We start from the raw sequence: 22,673 nt of genomic DNA on the forward strand, positions 1-22,673 counted from the left end.
TGTTGAAGAATCACCACATAAATCTGAACTATGATAACTTCCAGTCATGAAACTAAAGGTAAAGAAAAAATTACTTGAGATGTTACGGTTGTCGCAGAAAACCTACTATTATTTTTCCTCAGTCAAGGAAACAACATACTGTTTCGTCTGTTATATTGAAACTACTGTACTGCAGAGAAGTTAGCAATGTCACTTATCCATTATTGGGGGTGGTAAAGCAATGGTTCACTGAAAGTGTTAATTCAGTTTAAACTAATGCATTTAGAACTGTTCATCTGCAGTGTTCTGCAGCAGCAGAGCTGGAAATTCGTTTATCTGTGAGAGTTGGTTGGAAGTATCAAAGTGGATAGTTTTTAACACTGGGGAACATACCACTGTCACAAAAGACATTTACTTCATGGTTGAATGTACGAATGTCATATAAAATTGTGGGAAGAAGTATTCAGTCCGTGGGTACAGCGATACACCATTCTGAAGTGCTAGAACTGCAACTGTGTAAAAATCGTATTAAGATTGAAGAACTGTATCTGACTTTATTTATCAAAGTGATTTAATCTTTTATTTAGAAATAATTAGCTAATTAAGTATTAGAGCAATTCAAAACAGAAATGATTGCATGATATAATATATAGATATTTTTGTATGGTGATAAGTATCGCTAACTTGTTGCGACTTTGAACTATATTGTAGTTACCTTAGGTATGCAATGTTACACCTCAGAGTGCCAGGACTTCAAATATACACCCTGTTTGATCTGTCAGTATTTGATCAACTGATAATCATACTAATTGACAGCCATATTGTTTTTGTCTCGACTCTGGGTGTCACCATGTACGCTGAGCTGATTGTTGGATACGGGTCCGTGCCAGATATTGCAACAATAGCCTCTCACCTGCGTATTTTTATAATATCTAAGTCAATGGGCAGTTGATAGGTTTTCTGTAATTAGCTCAAAGGACTGAATAGCTAATTAGGGGGTAGTGAATAGTTCCATTAAATTGGGAAACACCTTAAATAATCTAATTAGGGGGTAGCGGATAGCTTTGTGTTAATAATAAATATCTCGGGTGGAACACGGACATTTAAATGATTTAAGAGCAGTAGATCAAATGTATTTTATGTAAGGATGACATATCTACAGAATATCAGCTATATATTTTAAAACTGATAAGTTTGTAAATGTAATAAATTAATGAAAAATTAGATTTAATCATTATCATGTAATACCCAGGGACACTGCATAGATATTACAAATAATTATCTTTTGGAATATTTCTGATAAATAATACAATTCATTTATTAAAATGTACTTACTCTGTGAACCCTGAGCTGAAACATTTAAAAAAAAAAAGTACACCTTGAAACCTTAGAGGACCCAGTCTGTCAAAAAAATAATGAAGAAATAATGTACAGAAAAATTGTTTTTTAACGTTATTAATACATGAAAAAGACATTATAGATCCACAGAATAATTTCAATAGGGCAAAGCCCAAGTGAATTATTCTGGCATCGTATAACCAATTTTGAGTGTATTGATTTCAGTAAAACACGATTTTGCTATACATTATTTCGATTTTCATATGCCAATAATCTAAAACAGAATATAAGATAATTATAGTAGCGCTTTTTCTTGGTGGCAACAAAAACATTGACATTATTGCCTGTTAACGTGACATCATTTTAACGTAAATGTCTGTAAACAGGAATTCTAGCATAAAACTGCTGGTTTTGTAACTTTTCGGGGGTGTTTTAACAGGAGAGAAAACGTGTGTTAACAGAGAGATTCTCGCGCTGTTACACAATGCAGTAAAATGCAGCATTGTAATGTGCAGCATAAAACAATATCACTTTCAACTGCCAGCTTTAAACGCATATAAAAAGTATTGAAAAGTTACAGAAGTAAATGAAACGAGTTGAAACGAGTAATAACAGACCATCTGCTAAATAAGTTTCCAATTTTTGGGCCAGACATCAGATTTTGTGTTTATCTGTTACATGAAAACAGTTTACAAATTACTTCATACCTTTCTCATTGACGCAACAGGTTTTACTATGGTCTGGAAGATTTTAACCGGCTGCCAGAATTTCATACTGGGTTTAAACAGACAGATTGTAACATATATATCCTGAGAAAATGTTTTTTTCTCTCTGTACTTTTTTTCACTTCAGACTATTATTAAATGTTAAAAAGATGAATTTTGTCGAGTAGCAGCAAAAGTTTATTGAAATTGCAGACGTTGGATATGGGGGACTACTTTTTGCAGATTTCATAGTTGCCTCCTTCAACAAAATATTGCCTCTGTCAACAAAATATAAATCGCAATGAAAGAATAGAAAATTCTAATTTCAAATACTGTAAAATCATCAATATTTGTGCGGAAGTTTCTTTTGCAGATTTAGTGATTGAGCTAATGCATGAAATTGAATCCCAACTAACAAAACAGTTCCCACTTGTATTATGTTCAAAAGTAGAAATATGTGATGTATTATCCCTATGAAATAGCTGTTTTTGTCAAAATGACGATTGACCAAAACTGCAAAATTTTGTGTCCATGAAATTAAATGGTTCTACAGTATTTTTTAACTTACTATATGTGAATGAATATATGTGAATGCATATGCCTTCGTAAAAGCAGTTTGGACCAAAATCTGGAAATTGTATGCCCACTAAATTTAATGATATCACAGTAACTAACAAAATCTATTTGTAACAAATTTGATTTTGTGTTTTAAATTAATGTAATTATTTTTTTATCTTTTCAGGGAAAATATTTGCAGAGCCCCAGAAAAATGTGATACTCTAGGTATGTTTTCAACTTTTATTCATAGTTAAAGTTTCCAGCATGATGTTTGTATTATTCAATTATTATTGAATGAATAACTGATAAAGGAGCATGTAGGATATAAAACAAAAGTGGCCTCCAATTTTCAGACATTTTGGAAGTTAATGAAAACATATGTCAGATATCTTTCTTGTATTATATTGGTGACACTTAAAAAAAAAAAAACAACACCTTGAAATGGACTGCCGTATTCCCAGATCGTTGAAAAGAACCCCTCCATCGTAAAATTTCTGTTGCTTTTCCAAGACTCAAGAAGTTTTCAACTTACAACACTGAGCACTTTGTGATGGGAGGCTCCCCTCAAACAAATTTTGAAGATGAAAGTTTTATTTTTAGTTTTTTTGTACACAAAATAGAATGTTTTCAGGAAGGATTCATGTAACTGTGACTAAGTTTTTTCATTCTCTTTGAGACTGTTTTGATTAGATTAGACGTCAATGTGATAAGCAGCAGGTTGTTTTTACGTGTTGTCAGCAATTTTTGAAATTCCGGAAAACCTGGCGGCCATTTCCTTATGTAAATCCTACTTACGACTTCGTGAAATATTGCTTTAGGTCTCAAGGAGATAAGCAAAATATTAGAATTCCAGGGTTTTGAGTGATTAGAACATAAAAAATATTAGAACAGTCAGGGACCACATGAAATGCTCAAGTGAGTCAGTTGATGCACAAATGACTTGAGTTTCACAAAAGTAGAAAGACGACTCAAGCAGAACATCTGTACTGAGCCTCAGTGATGCTCAAGCAGGCCAGTAGCAAATGGTCCTTAATCAGTCAATTTATCAATCAATCAATCAATCAATCAATCAATTAATCAGGCATTCCGTTAATCAGTCAGTCATTTGGTTTATTTCACAGTTGCCCTGTCATTTCAGTTAGCTGGTTCAGTTATAAGCTGCATTGCTTCATACTAACTTTCCAGCATGCTTGAAATATTTGATGCTGTTTACTCAAAAACTGCTGAGGATTTTTTTGCACTGTAGAAATTTTGTCTGTCATACTGGAAGGAAAAAAATCTTTAAAACTGATGACCAGATGATGTATTTCTCTTCAGATGCATAAATCATAAAACATCATCAGTGAATAAATATTATCGGCAGTTGAAATCTACGGATGGGGAAATTAATATAACTGAGGTGTTACGTACAAGATAGCAAGAAAACACTTGGTACGGGGTGAAACTACCATCTATCAGGATTTCAACAAATTTTTGATATTCCGCTTATCTTTAACGCAATATAGCTTTATTTGAAATAAATCATTTCACGGTAGGTTTATCAAAAAAGCGAAGCAATTATCAAATTAAAATGTAATAAACATACATCTGTCAAGAATGGATGAATGAAAATATCCCAGGATTTGTATTTCTTTCTATTCAGTGACCTGATTTATATGAATTTTCAACTCTTCAAGCCTTAATAGATAATAAATATCCCCGGAAAAACTTCTTTGTTCTGAATGATTTATCGCACCCTATTTATTGTTCAAATTCTATGGCAAACACTGCAAAATATATACTGTCATGTAATAAATTGACATATTTGAGAATATCAGGTGATTATTTTTTTGTTGTTTTTTTCAAACAGTATTGTTATCTTAATTGAAAATGCATCATCAATATCGGCATCAGCAGCAAAAATACTGTAGTCACATAATGGCAGCATCACTTGCAGTATGGATTTATGCTTAGAATTTTTCACATACATTCTAACAGCTGAACACTTTATTAATTATTGTTTTGAATTTATTCATACTTTATTTGGGGGGGGGGGGTTAACGTCGCATTGACACAATTATAAGTCATTTGGCAACTTTCCAGCTTTGATGGTCGAGGAAGACCCCAGGTGCCCCTCCGGGCATTATTTCATCACGTGTGGGTACCTGGGTAGAACCACCAACCTTCCGTAAGCCAGCTGGATGGCTTCCTCACATGAAGAATTCAATGCCTCGCGTGAGGTTTGAACCCACATCTGTGAGGGGCAAGTGATTTGAAGTCAGCAACCTTAACCACTTGGCCATGGAGGCCCCTTATTCATACATTCACAGACAAGTTTCCTTATTATGTAAATGTATGCTTTAAAGTTGTGCCTGAGGGTCTTTGATTCACACAGATTATTTCACCTTTTTTTATTTCACCAGTGACCCTCTGACAACTGATTGAACAGGGGAGTGGTTGAAATGGAAGTGACTTTTTAAAGTATAGTTACAGAGAAAAATTTACTTGACTAGGGATCAAACTCAGCGTATGAGATTTCGCTGCTGGTATTTACTATTTATAGTCCGGGAGACACTAACGCTGCACATTATTCCTCTGCAATTCAGTGCAGTCCAATTTACTTTATAGATATTTCATTATATACAATGTTTCTAATAAATCTGGAAGAAGGAATTATCATAATAACTTTACCAGCATAAGAATCTATAAAATGCAAATTGTTCACTTTCCTGGTAACCTTGACGTAATGGGAATCATTTGTTCATATTATGATAAAAGCACACTACTTGTCTGTTGTTGAAACCAGGGCTGCCGTCTGCTGAGTAGAGTTCTAATAAAAGAACAAATTTTCAGAGACACGGGGGGGGTCTCTGTACTGTTTCCAAGACATGGTAGGGTGCAAGTGTTCCACACCTAATAGCTGTTATTTCTTTTTAGATTTTCATAACCATTATTCTATTAGATTTTACATTATCCTTCAATTTTAGATTTTAAACTGTGTTGTGGTGATATTTTCCTCATTTTCCTTATCTTAGGAAGTTTTATTGAGAGTTTCCTGAAAAAATTTCAAGGTTAATACATCATGAATTTAACAGATGGTCACCTGACTTGATGCCAATTACACAAATATTGTTTAGTAAGCAAGAAAATTAATATACTGGGGCATGGTGTAAAGTCTGGAGTGGAGTTACAGCTGCATTGACCAGACAGTAACTGTTACGCTGTACTTTACAATGATGACTGTCCTTAATATGATCTTCAGTTATTTTCTCTTTGCACATTTATTGATTAAACACTAAAATATGTATATACGGTGAATTAAAATTGAAGTCGTAAAAACATTTATTCAGATCATGATATTAGTATGCATTTTCTGCATGAATACGTTGAGTCCTATGATGTGGTGATATACTGATAATTAAGAACTAAATGATTATAACACAGTGAAGGTAGGATCTAACTTTCTTTTTATGAACTTGATAAATTGCAGTTCATTTATTTTTAACAAATAGACATGGTTCCTGGTTTTGATAATAATTACCTCCCTTTGCATAAGTGACACCTGTTTTTTTTTTAGGTCAAAACACCATAAAAGAAAAATATCAGCCATTACAAGGTGGTTGCTATTCAGTCTGTAAATTTTCAGTGAACATCCTTTCAATTAATAAATTGAATGATGGACCAGTCCTTTTAAGAAATTTAGCAGGGTAGAGTGTCTGTACCTGCTTCTGCAGTATTCCAAAACTACCCTTATGAAAAACCTTCCCTATTGTCGTGTGTGGTCAATTTATGTCAGTGTGTTTAGTCAATAATTTAATGCCAGTTACTTGCAGCTATATTTCTCAGAGTGACCAAGTATAAATGTTCTGTAGTGTTGCCACTTATATCAACCTTCCATGAGTCCATGTTTCTTGTCAGCTATTTTCAATCTGAAAACCGTGTGAAATTTAACTTCCAGGCAGTCGTTTTATAAACATTGGTGTCTAGTGACATGTAAGACGTTTAAACAAAATTCATTAGTTTTCATAAAACTATTGAGGAGCTATTTAAAAGATAGGTATTCTGGAAAATACACTGACAACATTGGCAAATAACTGGTATTGCATGTCATATTGGCAACAATGGATGACACAACTGACAACAGCGGCTTTTTGGACTTTCCAGTCTGTTGTCTTGTATTTTCAGTGCACAGCCATCAATGGAAATATTTTTCTGACAACACACTGGCATTAATTGCCAGTGTGTTGTCTTTATTTCAGTGTATTAGTCTATTCGACAATGCAGGCTTTTACATGGATCATAGAGAAACCTTTTAAGCAAATCTGGATATTCATTTTTTAATACGTTTTAAACTAAAATTCCTGATTATATGCAGGTAAACAAAGGTTGATGACTCTTATAAATGAGTGTTTTTTTGTGTTTTGGGTTTTCAAATTGCCGTTTTTCACTTATTTCATGATGTACGCGGTATTATCAATATAGTGGTGGAAAATGGTACTGATTGTGTTGTTTTGTTTTGGGTTTAATGCTGTTTTTCACAGTTTTTTCAGTCATGTAATGGGGGCAGTTAACCTAACAGGTTTCTGAATTCTGTACGTTATAAACTGTTCTCTGTATGTAACTGCCAATTCCACATGAATCAGAGGTTATACATATTGATTTCAGACAAATGTCAATTTATAATTAGTCACGTAGAACATAGCCCGTCCTAGAAATCGAGCGCACCAGTGTCGTAGATCGACGTTCTATCTACTGGCATAAGATTTGTAAAGTATCCAAATATGTTACTACTCAGTGGTACTAATTTTTTTATTTCCCCTAGAAAATTGTCTTTGATTACATGTATTGTCATAGCTTGTCAGTGTATGGAAGTTTGTTTCCAGTTATGTGTCAGTATATATTTTTTCTCAGTTTCATGATTAAGTTTATATGATTTAATGTGACTTAAAACCTTCATTTGCTTGTGGACTCATTTTAATACAATTCAGATTTGCATATTTCAGTTATCAATAATATATATTGAAACAAAGGAAATTTGACAAAGATTATGTAAATCTGCAAGTTTAATTTTACGGGTAGCGAAATACATGACTTTTAAATTTCTGTATCTGTTTAGCAAAAATATTGTTGCGGACAGAATCTGTGTTACAATGAAAACAAGTAACTGTAAATGATGAAAAAGTACCTTTACAATGTGCCCATCAGTGCTGGAAAACTATTGAAAACTGAAATAGTTTTGGAGGGAAAAAATGCAACACTTGGCCATTTTGATAAGGTGTCTTGTAATATTTGTTTTGCTGTGAAAATTGCTAAGATGGGTATATTGCCAGTGTATTGCCATTGTGTAGCCAGTGCATTGTCAGAATCTGCTCTGAGTAAATTTATATCCAATGTACTGTCAGACAGACAGCCAATCCATACAATATTGTCACTTATGTAATTTTTATCTCGATTATTCAAAGAATAGAAGTTATTGGACATGCCCCTATGTTTTTTTGTTTTGTTTTTTTTACAAAATTATAGATTGAAACTAATTACACACTTGTTCAATGTCATGACCTGACATGTACTAAGCAGGTCCAATAACTATACTTTTTTCCAAAATTAAGCCCCTTTTTCCACATAGCATTTTTTGCTTAAGTTTTTGTATGCAAGATGGTATCTCAGTACTCATTCAATTCGATTATAGAAATTATGTTTTTTATTTCCAGTTTCTTGCCATTTTCCTGCCAGATTTCTTCCAGACACTGGAAACAAGCTGACAATATTGTCAGTGTGTTTACATGCTGATTGTTATGAGCCAGTTTATTGTCATTTAGTTTGCAGATTATTCCCAGAAACTGGAAATAATATGGAAATAGTGTCCATATTATTTTCAGCTAAATTTTTTTTCTTGGAAGTTTGTTCCCATATAGCAGTCAGATTATTTCCAGTTACCTTTTTTTTTTGACAGACTGTTGCCAGATCATTGACAGTTACCTTGCAGCTTAATGCCAGCTTGTTTCCATATTTCATTTTCGTAAGGGTACGCTTCATGTGTGCACTCCATGTTTTATTTTCTGCTTGAAAAATTGGAATATGTCTGCTGTATATCAAAGAGTTTGATGCAGCAGTTTTTGCTTTTGCTATTTATTAAGTTTCTTTGAGAAGAGGTGTCTATCCCTGCAAGTCATCACCATGTTTTTGGTTTAATGATTGAGACTTTGATTGTGCTTGCAACTCTTCAACAGGGAGGTTTGAAGCATGTTGTGTCAGACTTCTATTTTTAGATTTACCGTGTGGAAATTTGAACATGGTCTCCACAAGACTTTTATAGAATTGCACAAGTTCTTAGATCTGACCAATGTAAACTAAACATAGTAATTACTAAAGTAGTAGTAAAACTCAGAAGAAGTTAATTGATAGACTTTTTAAAAAGGAAAATAAAAGGTTAAAACTCTCCGAAAATGACTATATAGCCATTCATTAAAGCTAATATATGTATTACTCTTGTGTTATTGATGATCATTATTAAATTAATGAGTGATGACTCAAACTTTTGACTAACCTTGTATATTTCCATTTGAAGCTGATTACACCTTTAATATCAACAGTTGAAATATCAAGTGTATTACAAAGTAACATTTCATTAACTCAGTGTGAGGTCTGACCTGTTAAATTTTCAATTAATTAAAGTTTTATATCGAAATCACTTTTAGATTGACAGATTTCAATATGAAGTAATTTTTCAAATGTCATATTCAGAGATATTCATTTGTTTAATTAAAAAACTACTGGAGAATTTAATATTGATTGAGTACAGGTCCTGATTAATGTACTGCAAATAGTAAGAAAACAAAGATGTTGTGATCTTATATAAAATGGGAGGGTTGCTTTAAATTATTTAAGTTGTATTTGATGAGACAAATTTTGGCAAATATTGCCCGGGGAGTCTTTACTTTTAATACAATAGATGTGGTGTATTCTCAACTCACAATATGTGGTAGAAGATGGAATACCTGACTTGTGACCTACAAGTCTGCTTTTAGTTTGAATATGTACAGTCTGGGTCACAGGTCATGAATGTTAATTATAGGTCATGAGTTTGAATTGCAGGTCAATGGTCATGATTTTGAATTATAGGTCATTCATCAGTATGAATTGTAGTTTACAAATATTTATTTTAGGTCAGTGGTCATGATTATAAATATAGGTCACGAATATGAATTGTAGGTCACCAATATTTATTTTAGGTCAGTGGTCATGATTTTGAATTTAGGTCATGAATATAAATTACAGGTCACAAATATTTACTGTAGGTCAGTGGTCATGAGTTTGAATTTCAGTCATGATTATGAATTGTAGGTCACAAATATTTACTGTAGGTCAGTTGTCATGAGTTTGAATTTAGGTCACGAATATGAATTGTAGGTCACAAATATTTAGTGTAGGTCAGTGGTCATGAGTTTGAATTTCGGTCACGATTATGAATTGTAGATCACAAATATTTACTGTAGGACAGTGGTCATGAGTTTGAATTTAGGTCACGATTATGAATTGTAGATCACAAATATTTATTGTAGGTCAGTGGTCATGAGTTTGAATTTTGGTCATGATTATGAATTGTAGATCACAAATATTTACTGTAGGACAGTGGTCATGAGTTTGAATTTCAGTCATGATTATGAATTGTAGGTCACAAATATTTATTGTAGGTCAGTGGTCATGAGTTTGAATTTCGGTCACGAATATGAATTGTAGGTCACAAATATTTATTGTAGGACAGTGGTCATGAGTTTGAATTTCGGTCACAATTATGAATTGTAGATCACAAATATTTATTGTAGGTCAGTGGTCATGAGTTTGAATTTCGGTCATGAATATGAATTGTAGGTCACAAATATTTATTGTAGGTCAGTGGTCATGAGTTTGAATTTAGGTCATGAATATAAATTGTAGGTCACAAATATTTACTGTAGGTCAGTGGTCATGAGTTTGAATTTAGGTCACGAATATGAATTGGAGGTCACAAATATTTATTGTAGGTCAGTGGTCATGAGTTTGAATTTAGGTCACAAGTATGAATTGGAGGTCACAAATATTTATTGTAGGTCAGTGGTCATGAGTTCGAATTTCGGTCATGAATATGAATTGTAGGTCACAAATATTTATTGTAGGTCATTGGTGACAGTCATGAGTTTGAATAGTAGGTTTGTAGTTAAAATTCCAGTATCTGTTTTTATAAAGCTCCGTCCCAGTCAGGCATGCCCTGGTTTTATTTCCCGAGTTTCAGCCCCACTAAGATGGTACGATGCCTGGTCAGTGGTATAAAATCTCTCCTCAAGATTCTAGGTTTTGCTTTCTTAATGTAACTTTTACTTGCCTTAGTTATAAGAAAGACAGCACCATCCAGAAAACTCAGTTTTCCTGTATAGCACCTAATTTATTAATTGTTTATGTTTATTGGCCATATAGTACAGATTTATGGGAATCATGTATTTTTCTGTTTATCAGTTTCAATGATTTATTCATATAGCCCAATAATAAAAGGTAATCCAAGTATATGGGTTATATTATTTATCGCTGAGTGTGCCAAAATTGAGTTTTTGTAAGAATTGCAGTGTTTAATCCTCTAGGAACATGTTTCTTTAAATGAAATAATCGTGAATGGACAACAGCCATTTCTTATAAACCATGAAACCCTTATAATATGTGATGCTGTCATACGTTTATCTGAAAGGACAGATTCTATAACTCTTACTTGAAATTACAGAAGATACTAAGCAATTTATCACGTAATGATTGATTGAATGATTTATTCATAGATTGAATTGTTGATAGACCCATACCTGCTAAATTTCTATTATGAACTTGTCCAAAATACCATTAACTGTTAAAAGGGGTGCTTACTGAAAAGATACTGACTGGATAGCAAACAAAGCAGATCATGATCAGACTGCATGGATGTGCAGTCTGATCATGATCTACAGTGGTGGCAAAGGCAGAATCAATCATGTCCAGCATGATGAGGATTAAGTAGCTTGGATTCGGGCTTTGTTCATTTTAAAATTAAGACTTTATCAACATGTTAAGGCTTTATTTTACATGTGAATGGATTTATTTTTTTAAGGTTTGGCTGAACTAGGAACTATGTGTGATCCAGAAAGAAGTTGTTCCATCGTAGAAGACAATGGAATAAGTGCAGCATATACAATTGCTCATGAACTAGGCCATGTGTAAGTATAATAAATGAGCCGTGCCATGAGAAAACCAACATAGTGGGTGTGCGACCAGCATGGATCCAGACCAGCCTGCGCATCCGCGCAGTCTGGTCAGGATCCATGCTGTTCGCTTTTAAAGCCTATTGGGATTGGAGAAACTGTTAGCGAACAGCATGGATCCTGACCAGACTGCGCGGATGCGCAGGCTGGTCTGGATCCATGCTGGTCGCAAACCCACTATGTTGGTTTTCCCATGGCACGGCTCAAATATATTCATGTATTCCTTAGTAGAACCTACAGTAAATGTTTAAATTGGAACAGTTATATTAAGGTTTGTTGGCATTATGAGTGTTATTAAGCTTGAATATTTATCTATGGGGAGCTAGTGTTTAAGGCCTGAAAGTTGTCTCTAACTAATTAATTGACAGTACAGTGTTTGACATTTTGAAAACTTCAGACTTCATGGCATAGTGTTTTTATTTTTTCCTTGCTTTTAGGATCATGGAGTCTATATAAAAAAGAGTTCCGCTAAAGCTGATGTTAATGCGCATAAGGAGTATTTCACTCTTCAATACCTGTCATGAACAGAAACTGACTCTTTGAGACTTTTTTATGATTGCATTATATACTTCAGTAGAATCTTACAGATTTGAATTGCGTTGATTTGCAGATTTAATTTACCTCATGATGATGATAATCGATGTCGCCGTCCAATCTATGATCGAGATCCAACTGCCAAAACGCATATTATGTCCCCTACGATCGACGAGAAAACCGACCCTTGGTCCTGGTCTGAATGTAGTTCACGTCTACTCACAAAATTTCTTGAGTAAGTATTGCAGTGTATTTTGTTGAGTTTGTAGAAAATCTTTCGATCGAAGACAGAAATAAAATTTGTTTGAACATTATGAGTGAAAGTACTGCTTTTAGCATTGATCGCAGGTAAAGCAGTCAGGAAGATTCTGGTTTAACATATTAGCTTAGACTACCAGTAGTTAATGTTGAAATAGACTGTTTGCTGCTGTACAGAGAGACTTTTCGGTTTGAAATGTAGTCATGCAGTGATTTCAGTCATAATTGTCAAATACATACCGGAATGCACGTGTGTAAGAGGTTTCAGCTGAAAAACCTGTTAGGATTGGTCATCTACTGCATGTTCAGGCTTGGCCTGCATAAAATGATGGAATTCTTTGATAAATGGGTTCAGAAGATCAAAAAAAATATTAGCTTTGCTTAGATTTAGGTTAACATGTCCAGCAATTGTTCAGTGCGTGTAGATAACAGTTGTTCGGAAGTTCAATGCACTTCCTGTATATTAATTTGAGCGATTTCTTTTTTTGACTCATAACTGTGTTCTGTGATGTTATCTCTAACAACTAATTATCGGAGAAGTATTAAAAGAATCTGATAAATTTTTTTCATTCTGTGGTCAAGGAACTATTTTGTGAATGATAGATCGCCTGTTTTTTTATTGGCTAATTGATTCATCATAGGAATTTATATACCTACCACAATGGCATATAGTTTACAAAGATTGTAGCAGTTATTGAAGGTATAAGGGAAGTAACTCTTCCAGACTTAGATATATCTGTATGCTATAAGAATAGGTATTAAAGACGATTGTTTGTGGGAAAAGAGGTCCTGTAGGTAATCAAATAATAACATCAGCAGAACAACAAGGAAAGAGGCAACAAGCTTAAATCACTTTACATCATAAGAATATTTTAAATCCTGCCTTTGAATGACATGGTAAGTTAAATAAATACCAATTGAATATATTTTCAAACATCTATGTTATAGTTTTCTATAAGTTTACTTTTTTTGCCATTCATCAGCAATTATTATCATAGTTTATAAACTCTGAGCATAAATTTCAAATTGACCAATAGCAAGGTTGCATTCTTGTACTGGTTTGATTCAAATCTCTGTTAGATAATCTGATTGGTTGTTCTTGGGTTCAGTCTTGAAATTGACCAATGGCAAGGTTACATTGTGAGATTGATCTCCAAACTGAGTTGTGATCTTGGCACCTGTACTGTTCATTTGGGCTGAATTTTGTTTGTCCAAGTAAATGAATTTAGAACCTTTCCTTTTTCAGTGCGGGATATGGGAATTGCCTTCACAACAAACCAAGAGGGAAGAAAATATATCGCCGAAAGATCAAACGTCTTCAGAAAAAAAAAGCCGGGTCCATCTATAACGTTAACAAGCAGTGTGAACTTATCTATGGAAAAGGATTTTTCTTTTGTTCTTTTCAGGTAAGTTTCCCTATAAGTTTCAGTTTATTTTTATGGTCAATGTTCTGTTGAAATATATATCAAAATCAGGTGTAAGAATTTTGAACTTTTTTTTCAAATCATGATAGCAGTCAAAGATGTATCTTAAGTATTTTAATTTTTAGAATACATGCCAGATGTTATGGTGTACCCAAGATCTCAGTTTCTCGTGCCAAACTCAACATATGCCCATGGCTGATGGTACCATGTGCGGACCAGGAAAGGTAAGTGTATCCCACCCTTTTTCTGTCTTTGATAATTTCCTTTTGTATGAACATGTTTTTCTGTGTTGCAGTTTTGAAATTAAGCTTTCATCATTATTGTTTGATAAGATATATTATGATAAAGTTCAAAGAAACTTATGAATAAAAATTGGTTCATTTTTTGTCTGATAAAGTAATTATAAACATTCTTGTAAGTGCAGTAGAGCACTAGAGTACCTGTCTAAAATTAATGAATCTGATCCTCAGACAAGAGTAGTGACAATTGGACTGAGATAGAAGGTAATAGCTCCGCCTATTGTTGGTGTTGAGAAATTTTCATGTAGTTGGAGAAAAGAAGTTACAGTGAAATATTACTCACATGAGGATTGGCAGCTCAAGCTCCAGTGCTGACTTGACAAGTTCAGTTGGCCCCGGCCATTTTCTTTAGATTTCAATGTTTGGATCCTTCACCACCCTGGATGACTGGATCAGTTTGCTTATCCCCTTGCATCTTCAAGCAAAAAGTGTGTAACTGTTCTATTGATACAAAATCTAAAAATATTGGGTTAGTTAACTAGCATTTGTGGAAAAGTCGGTTGTATAGTCATGAGAAATGCTGCAAATGTAGTTAATGTTATAGGCATAAAAACTTTAAATAAGTAGAGAATTTGCACATGTATGGCTCTTTACCCTTTTTATGCTGGACATGATTGATTCTGCCTTTGCGACCAGTGTAGATCATGACCAGCCTGCACATCCATGCAGTCTGATCATGATCTGCACTGTTCGCTATTCAGCAAGTATCTTTTCTGTAAGCACCCCTTTTAACAGTTAATGGTGCTGTCCAAATTCAAAGATGGACAAGTTCATTTTAGAAATTTAGCAGGGTAAGGGTTATGATGTTTAATGGGTATTCTCTGAGGTAAATGATTGAATGTTGTTTCAGTGGTGTATACGAGGTCGGTGTGCAAAGGACAAACCAGACAAGAAAGTAAAAGGTGGGTGGGGTAAATGGCATCCATATGGTAAATGTACCCGGACTTGTGGAGGCGGAATCAAAAAGGCTTACAGAGAATGCAGTAATCCAGAGTAAGTATAGTACAGCTTACAAATATTGATTTAGCATGCCTTTCATGTAAAATTGTGTTTATTTCACTTGCAAACTCAAATATTAATGTTCTTAATATGCAGATGCAAATTTGCTTTATGATACTTTAATATGTGTGAGATTTGCAAAAGTGAAGAAATATAGACAGGTTCATTTTATAAGGAAAGGTTTGTTTTATGTTGCTTATGGTAAAATTTCATTTTCTTCTCTTTTTCTTTAAGGCCAAGTGGTGGAGGCCGTTACTGCACTGGAAAAAGGATTAAATACAGGCACTGTAATACTAAGGTATAAATTTGTATATTTTTAGTGCACAGAAAATGTAATTTTCTAGTGGTGTTGCATATACATGTACTGTAAAGGCTAAAATGATAACAGTTTTGTTTTTCTTCTTTCTTCAGTTCGATACATTAGACATAATATACTGAAAATAAACTGAAATACTTGAATCTTTGACTGATATTTATATAATATATTATGATTTTATCATTACTGAAAGTAAATGAAGCAGAATTTATTGCAATATGCAGTTTAACAAATATTAAGATCTTTTTTTCTGGCACCTTTTCCCAGGATTGTCCTACAAACAGTGACGATTTTCGTGTCCAACAATGTGCAGAATACAACAGCCAAATCCGCCATTACAATATTCCTCCTGGTTCAAAATGGATACCAAAATATGACGGCAGTAAGTTTTAGCTATGAAAAGTATTTTCCCCCTATAATTCCCCCTTTATTACTTCTAAAATTTGGATTTTAGATTTTTGTGCCTCAGCTGTGTAATCAGTTTTGATTTCATGAATTATTGCATAGATGTAGATGCATTGTCTTGCCTTATGGCTGTAATAGGCTTATGAGTGAGTACATAACATGCAGTCCTATGTGACGGCGAAATAAGTAAGTTATACTTATATAGATTGCTTAGACAGAAATAATTTGTATAACCAATATCAGTTACATTTTCTGTCATCTTTTTTTAATTTGCTTATGTATACAGTCGAACATCGTATGCTTGAACTTTGAAAATTCGAACATCATCCTTGGCTCGAACTCATTGTCAGTTCCCGGCAAATTTTGCCGGGCCGGTCGAGTTCGAGCAAGTGAGGTTCGACTGTATAACTGTCTTACACGTCTGCTTGTGTAGGGTTTTACCAGCCCAATGGACATTTGGGAATGAGGAACAGAGCTTTAACTATTTTTGATATTTAATTACAGTTCAAGAGAAGGACTGGTGTAAGTTATATTGTAAAGCAGACTCTAGTCCTTCCTATTTCTACATGCTGAATCATAAAGTCATCGACGGAACAAAATGTCGGCCGGACGGAAATGATATCTGTGTCAATGGTCAGTGTCGGGTATGTATCAAGTCATGAATTTGTCAGTTTATTATATGTCGTAAAGGTACAGAATTTTAACATGTTGTTTTTGTGATGCACTTCAAACACCAAAACTGGTAATATTAAATAATACTTTACAGAAATTTTTCCATCCAAAAAAATTTCAGCATCTGTTAAAAATATAAATAAGATAATATTTTAAGTTTTACATATATATTTACCAGGGCCCTGAGGTGTATTGACTGAAGTTTTAAATATGCATAATGGTGAAATACATTCTATATTTGTTGAAGAAAGTTCAGTAGTTTTATATGTTCTCTTAATGTTGCTAGAACGTTTTACATTAAGAAAATGACCTATTCTTTCCTAAAACATCAGAAAAAACTCCCAACAATATAGGTGATTTTTGAGTCGGCTAAACGATGTAATCGTTTTGACGAGTCCTTGCTATCCAGCGATTCTCTAAGTCTAAATGGACCAAATAACACAGTGAAGCGATGTAGTTCCATTAGATTTCTCAAACTTCAAACAGTTCACTGCAAGAATGAAGTTAAGTTGCGTGAATTCCCTTTGCTATGACCAATATACGATGTAATCTGTCATATTTATGACTTGTAATTGTGCAATACTCGAATGTAACTCATTAAGCATAAATGTGCATTTTATGAATTGCGCAGGCTTACAAAGCTTGCGTAACATCCAGTGAAAGACAAAAAATAGTTCCACAGGGCTCCAGATAAGATGCGTATTAGCGTAAATTACGTATAGAAATAATGCAAATTTTTATACGCATGTCTAATAATTTCTAAACGTATATAAAATTACAGAAATGCACACAATGCTTTTTTAAAAGCAAAATCTGAATCGTCTGGATGCGTTAGGTAACATAGCCGATCCCGATCAGCCTTAATTCTCCCACATTGAACGTATACACGCATCGTATGATTTCTATAAACTTTGCGTGGGTTTCTACACACACACATGAATTTTGTAAGTCAGTAAACGGATAAATTATCGGAAGAAGAAGCTCTTACTGGTTTGTTTAGTTACTACAGATATTAAAAATGATTTTAATTCTTATTTTTCGAGAAATAAACAAATCGGCGAAACATTAAATTGTATTTTCTTGTAGTTTTTGAAATCGAAAGTAGATCGTCTATGTTTGGCGAAACGAAACAACTTTTTTATGAAAAGATTTAAATAAGAGGTAATTTAACCGTAAACTTCAATGTCAGATACTGCCAATTGCTGCTAAATGTCTTCGTATCATCACAATTTGTAAAATATATTGTTCAAACTGGAGGAAAGTGTAATCGTATCCGGATATAATATTTTGGGTAAATATCGAGCTGTGTTATGAAATTTTAAGAAAAAAAAACTAAAAACAAACTGAAACTGGTAGACTATACTGTCAGTACATCAATCATTAGCCGACTCAGGCCATTCAGGCCTTTGATTTATGTATTTGCAGCGCGGAGGATGTGACAACAAACTTGGTTCAAATATGAAGCGTGACAGATGTGGAGTATGTGGTGGGGACAATGCTTCATGTAGGACTATCTCAGGGAGCTATAACACTGTAAACTATGGTAAGTGTATTGTCTTGTAACACTTGACCAGTTGCCTGACCAGTGATGTGACTGGTCAAGATATGCATCCAGGATTCAGAGCAGTGTGAAGTTTTTGTAATATGTCTGGCAGTTAAGAAGTTGCCAGTTGCGAATCAAGAATTTAGTAAGCCAATAATAGGATTATACTTGAATTTTTGTACATGATTTGCATAACCCAATCTTTTCGCTTGAAAACCTTGGACAAACAATCTTCAAAAAGTAATAAGGCTGAGTGATGTCTACTATGGCAACTTGTCAGTTACCTACTGAACATAGATTGGTCGATAAATCAAAAATGCTTCGGAATGTAAAGATTACCAGTAATAAAAAAAGTAAATTACACTATTTGTACCCCATTTTGCATAATCATATTGATATAACCTTTGTTTGTTTTTAAGATTACAACAATGTTACGCTGATTCCGGCGGGTGCCACAAACATTGATATAAGACAGCATGGCTATAGACATCTCCCGGATGATGAAAACTACCTCGGTATGTTCCGTAGGATTCCAGAGTGCTCACAAAATTATTCACAAGTTTTCAAGTTTGTTTAACCTTTAGCCTGCTAAATTTCTAAAATGGATTGGTCCATCATTCAATTTGGGCAATACCATTTATTATTCGAAGGGGTGTTCACTGAAAATTTACTGACTGAATAGCTAACAGTGCAGACCATGATCAGCCTGCACAGATGTGCAGGCTGATCTTGGTCTGCACTGGTCGCAAAGGCAGAATCACTTGCCACCAGCAGGCTAAAGGTTAAGTAATTTTAATAACAACCTCTTCATGTATCTGTAATCTCACAGTTAAAAATTACTTTTTATCTTTTTCATTGTTAAACAAGAATTGATAATAGAGGTCCCTAGAACTGTCCCCTATGAAATCAGAACTAATTCCATTACATTAGTTTATAAGATAGAATTCTTTGTTCATCTTAATTTAAATAGAGATTATGACTTTTATACTTTCTGCTTGTTTTTCAGCACTTATTAATTTACGCAATGAGTATTTATTAAATGGTCACTACCAGATCAGTCCCTACCCACAGAAGATAGATGTTGTAGGTGCTGCCCTCTTCTATACCGGCTCAGAAACTATTGAGGAGAGAATAAACTCAACCGGAACCCTTGGTGAAGACCTTCAATTACAGGTACTGCATAGGACAGTTTTGACTGTTTCTGTTTTTGTAAGAAAGAAAATTGATCCAAAACACACACCAAAGCATACTTACTTCTCTTTTGCAGTAACTTTTATTATATGTGTAAGTTATGTGGATATAAGTAAAACGCAAACAATTTTTACATATTCCCCATCTTAAAAATTCCTTAGTTGTGAAGCATTTCTGATTCATTCTTGTAGACTTTCAAAGTATCAATTATTATTGTGTTATGATCATTACAGGTATTGTCTGTTGGAGACTTGAATCCGCCAAAAATTCACTTCTCATATACCATGTCATTACGCCAGAACGAACGCTTCGGCTGGAAGGAGGGAACTGAATGGACTAAATGCAATGATATTTGTAATGGTAAAGTTGATTTTTTAAACTGTCTTGTAATTGTATACCTCATTTCTAATGGAAAAACGTACAGATAATGCAAGAAAGGTTACAGTTTAAAGGCAAGAAGGGTTGTTTTTTTTTATTTTAAAAAGAGAATTGTGAAACTATTTGTAGCAGTTTGCAAATAATCTACATAGTTTTCATTTAATCTCGACTGGTACTTAGATGTTTTTGCAAGTCACATACAACTTCCCTTGAAATCTTAGAGGTATAAAAATGTATTGTCTTCTGTCGAATCATCCAGAGTATCATTTTTTTATCGTCTCTTAATGTTTATTATTTTGTATTTCTAAATAGTGAGGGGAAAGACTGGAACTGTAATATAGATGTTTTGCACATTTTCAGGTATGCGGTACCGTAAAATCAAGTGTGTCCGGGAGAATGACAATGCTATAGTGTCTGAACAGCGTTGTGAAAATATGCCGAAACCATACCCCGAGTCCGAGAGATGCAATCCATTCTGTACATTAAAGTAAGTTTTACACGAGAGATGCAATCCAGTCTCTACATTAGAGTAAGTTTTGCTTTAGAGAAAGGCCTGATAGATGATGATAACAGTATCTGTATCGCAGGCACGGCAAATGAGACTGTACATCCAGGAATCTGGTTTTCAAATTTTTAAGTGAAAGAGTTTTATTTTGCAGATATCCCAAATGTCATTAAAAGAGACAATATACTTGCATTAAATTAAGAAATTAATGAACTGTCCAAGATTAATAGTTTATTCAGTTTCACAGCTTGAGCATGCCAAATGTAATGTTTACTTCATAAGTATATACACAGGGAATTTAGGGAAAAAAGTGGAAATCTTTAATGGTTTCTTCTTTTGAGAAAGATGCTTAGAGATTATTTTGCTCATTCCAGTTGGAGAGTACATCGTGATGAGTGCTCCACGAATTGTGGTACTGGCGTGGCAAGACAGAACATTACATGTGTAGTGTCCAGTCGGTACAAGGGCACCGAAGTTGTTGATATGTCACATTGTGAGAAACGACCTGAAATTGGACCCAAGCCTTTGGAACGTGTTCCCTGCTATGGAAAATGTCGGGATACTCAGTGGAAATATTCGGAGTGGTCTAAGGTATGTATGATAATTATTCATCAAGGTCAAATTCTGTTTTAGAAAAGGTACAGTGTTGAAAAGTGTTTAAAAAAAGAATGAACGGAAAATGATGCCTGTTTTGTTGAGGCATTTTGATAGGGTAATTTGTTTAAGGTAATGATATACCAAAGAGCAAAAAAAAAATATGCTGCTTAATCTTGACTTGATTAAACATTTAACATCAGTACTTAACAGATCACATTATGCTGTTGTCTTTCAGTGTACTGCAACTTGTGGAAGTGGCGGCCAGAAACGTAGTGCCGTCTGTGCTGACACTAATGGGAAAAAGGTTGATGATTCCTACTGCAGTAAGAAAGATCTTGTGGTTGAAAGGGTATGCAATACACAACCTTGTCCGGTGTGGCAGGTACAGGATTGGACCGGATGTTCAGTAACGTGTGGACATGGTCACAGACATCGTAAAGTGCTGTGTTACATCGGAGAAGAGGAAGTTATAGAAACAAAGTGTGATTATAAACAGAAACCAACAAATAAACTAGAATGTTACATGGGCACATGTCCGAGGTGGACGACTGGTGAATGGGGAGAGGTAAGTTATTCTATACCCTGTAGAATCAGATGTTGTTTTCAAAACTGCTAAAACTTCAGTATTTTTAAATCATAACAGGGAAGCTTGGCAAAGAAAAAAACAATTTTTTGTAATCATGGTAATGGATTAAAACAGAGTACTTCATTTTTTATGTTTAGATGAAAACAGTTTTTATCTGAACAGTGAATTCTGTTAAAGGTGGTTATTGCACAATACTTACTTGTATTATTTGTTTAATATAAGTTTTTTTATCCTTTTGATATGTTATTTTGTTCTTTTGTTTACTGTTTATTATTTTGGTTTATTCAGTGTTCAACAACTTGTGACATGGGCATTGCGATCAGATCCATTCAGTGTGAAGCCACTTCTGGACAAATTCTCGATGACTTCCTATGTGACGCCACACAACGACCTTACGAGACACGGCAGTGTAATGATGGCCCATGTCCCACGACAACAATAGCCACCACCACGAAGAGGATTGAACAGAGAATTGTTAAGAAAATACTAAAGGTCACTTATCACTGGACTACTGGAAGCTGGACACAGGTAATTTTACATATGTTTTTTGTGTTATTATAAATGAAGCTCAAACATTTTTTTAATTTCTCTTTAGTCTACTTCCTGGAAATTTTAGCATGGTTTTACAGGACTTGGTTGCAAACCCAGTAGGTGTAAAATCTGTAACATCTAGCTGATAGCTTCCATTAATATGTACTATTGCAATATTTACTGCCATATTATAGGACGTGTTGCAACTGAATAAACATTTGGAATATTGTAATTTATTGCAGTAGATAAAATTGAAAAATTAAATTTTAACCAGAATTTCGGCTGTCTGAAATTCTTGGTACAAAAAAATTTGATCTTTGCTAAGTTTTGATGAAGATATATAAATATTTTTTGCATGAATATTTTATTGTCAACTTTTGAAAACTGTATGTAGAAGAAAAATGCGAAATCTAAATTGTCCTTATTTTTGACAGTGTTCGGCATCATGCGGTGAAGGTGTCAAACAGAGGTATGTGACATGCATGAATAATCAAGATGAAGTAGCGGACCCAGTTGACTGTGACCAGCTCACAAAACCAGCTGAAACTGAAGCATGCGTACAGCGAGCTTGCGGCTACTGGAGGACTGGTGACTGGGGAGAGGTAAGTTTTTAAAAA

The 22,673-nt window shown here is 34.1% G+C and overlaps 1 protein-coding gene across 1 annotated transcript in view; it reads left to right on the top strand.

Annotated features, from left to right (window-relative positions):
- The window catches only part of LOC123530249 (A disintegrin and metalloproteinase with thrombospondin motifs 9-like), a 151,327-nt gene that overhangs the window by 99,029 nt on the left and 29,625 nt on the right, over positions 1 to 22,673 (top strand). The window contains exons 7-24 of the mRNA XM_053522100.1: positions 2,764 to 2,804; positions 11,668 to 11,773; positions 12,429 to 12,587; positions 13,857 to 14,016; positions 14,160 to 14,258; positions 15,184 to 15,326; positions 15,567 to 15,630; positions 15,916 to 16,030; positions 16,558 to 16,697; positions 18,151 to 18,268; positions 18,688 to 18,783; positions 19,275 to 19,441; positions 19,693 to 19,819; positions 20,198 to 20,324; positions 20,717 to 20,933; positions 21,175 to 21,504; positions 21,814 to 22,053; positions 22,491 to 22,658. Of these exons, the coding sequence (XP_053378075.1) occupies positions 2,764 to 2,804; positions 11,668 to 11,773; positions 12,429 to 12,587; positions 13,857 to 14,016; positions 14,160 to 14,258; positions 15,184 to 15,326; positions 15,567 to 15,630; positions 15,916 to 16,030; positions 16,558 to 16,697; positions 18,151 to 18,268; positions 18,688 to 18,783; positions 19,275 to 19,441; positions 19,693 to 19,819; positions 20,198 to 20,324; positions 20,717 to 20,933; positions 21,175 to 21,504; positions 21,814 to 22,053; positions 22,491 to 22,658 (2,617 nt within the window). The remainder of the gene's footprint in view (positions 1 to 2,763; positions 2,805 to 11,667; positions 11,774 to 12,428; positions 12,588 to 13,856; positions 14,017 to 14,159; positions 14,259 to 15,183; positions 15,327 to 15,566; positions 15,631 to 15,915; positions 16,031 to 16,557; positions 16,698 to 18,150; positions 18,269 to 18,687; positions 18,784 to 19,274; positions 19,442 to 19,692; positions 19,820 to 20,197; positions 20,325 to 20,716; positions 20,934 to 21,174; positions 21,505 to 21,813; positions 22,054 to 22,490; positions 22,659 to 22,673) is intronic.

The sequence above is a fragment of the Mercenaria mercenaria genome, chromosome 13 (genome assembly GCF_021730395.1).
Source record: "Mercenaria mercenaria strain notata chromosome 13, MADL_Memer_1, whole genome shotgun sequence".
NCBI classification, from domain to species: Eukaryota; Metazoa; Mollusca; class Bivalvia; order Venerida; family Veneridae; genus Mercenaria; species Mercenaria mercenaria.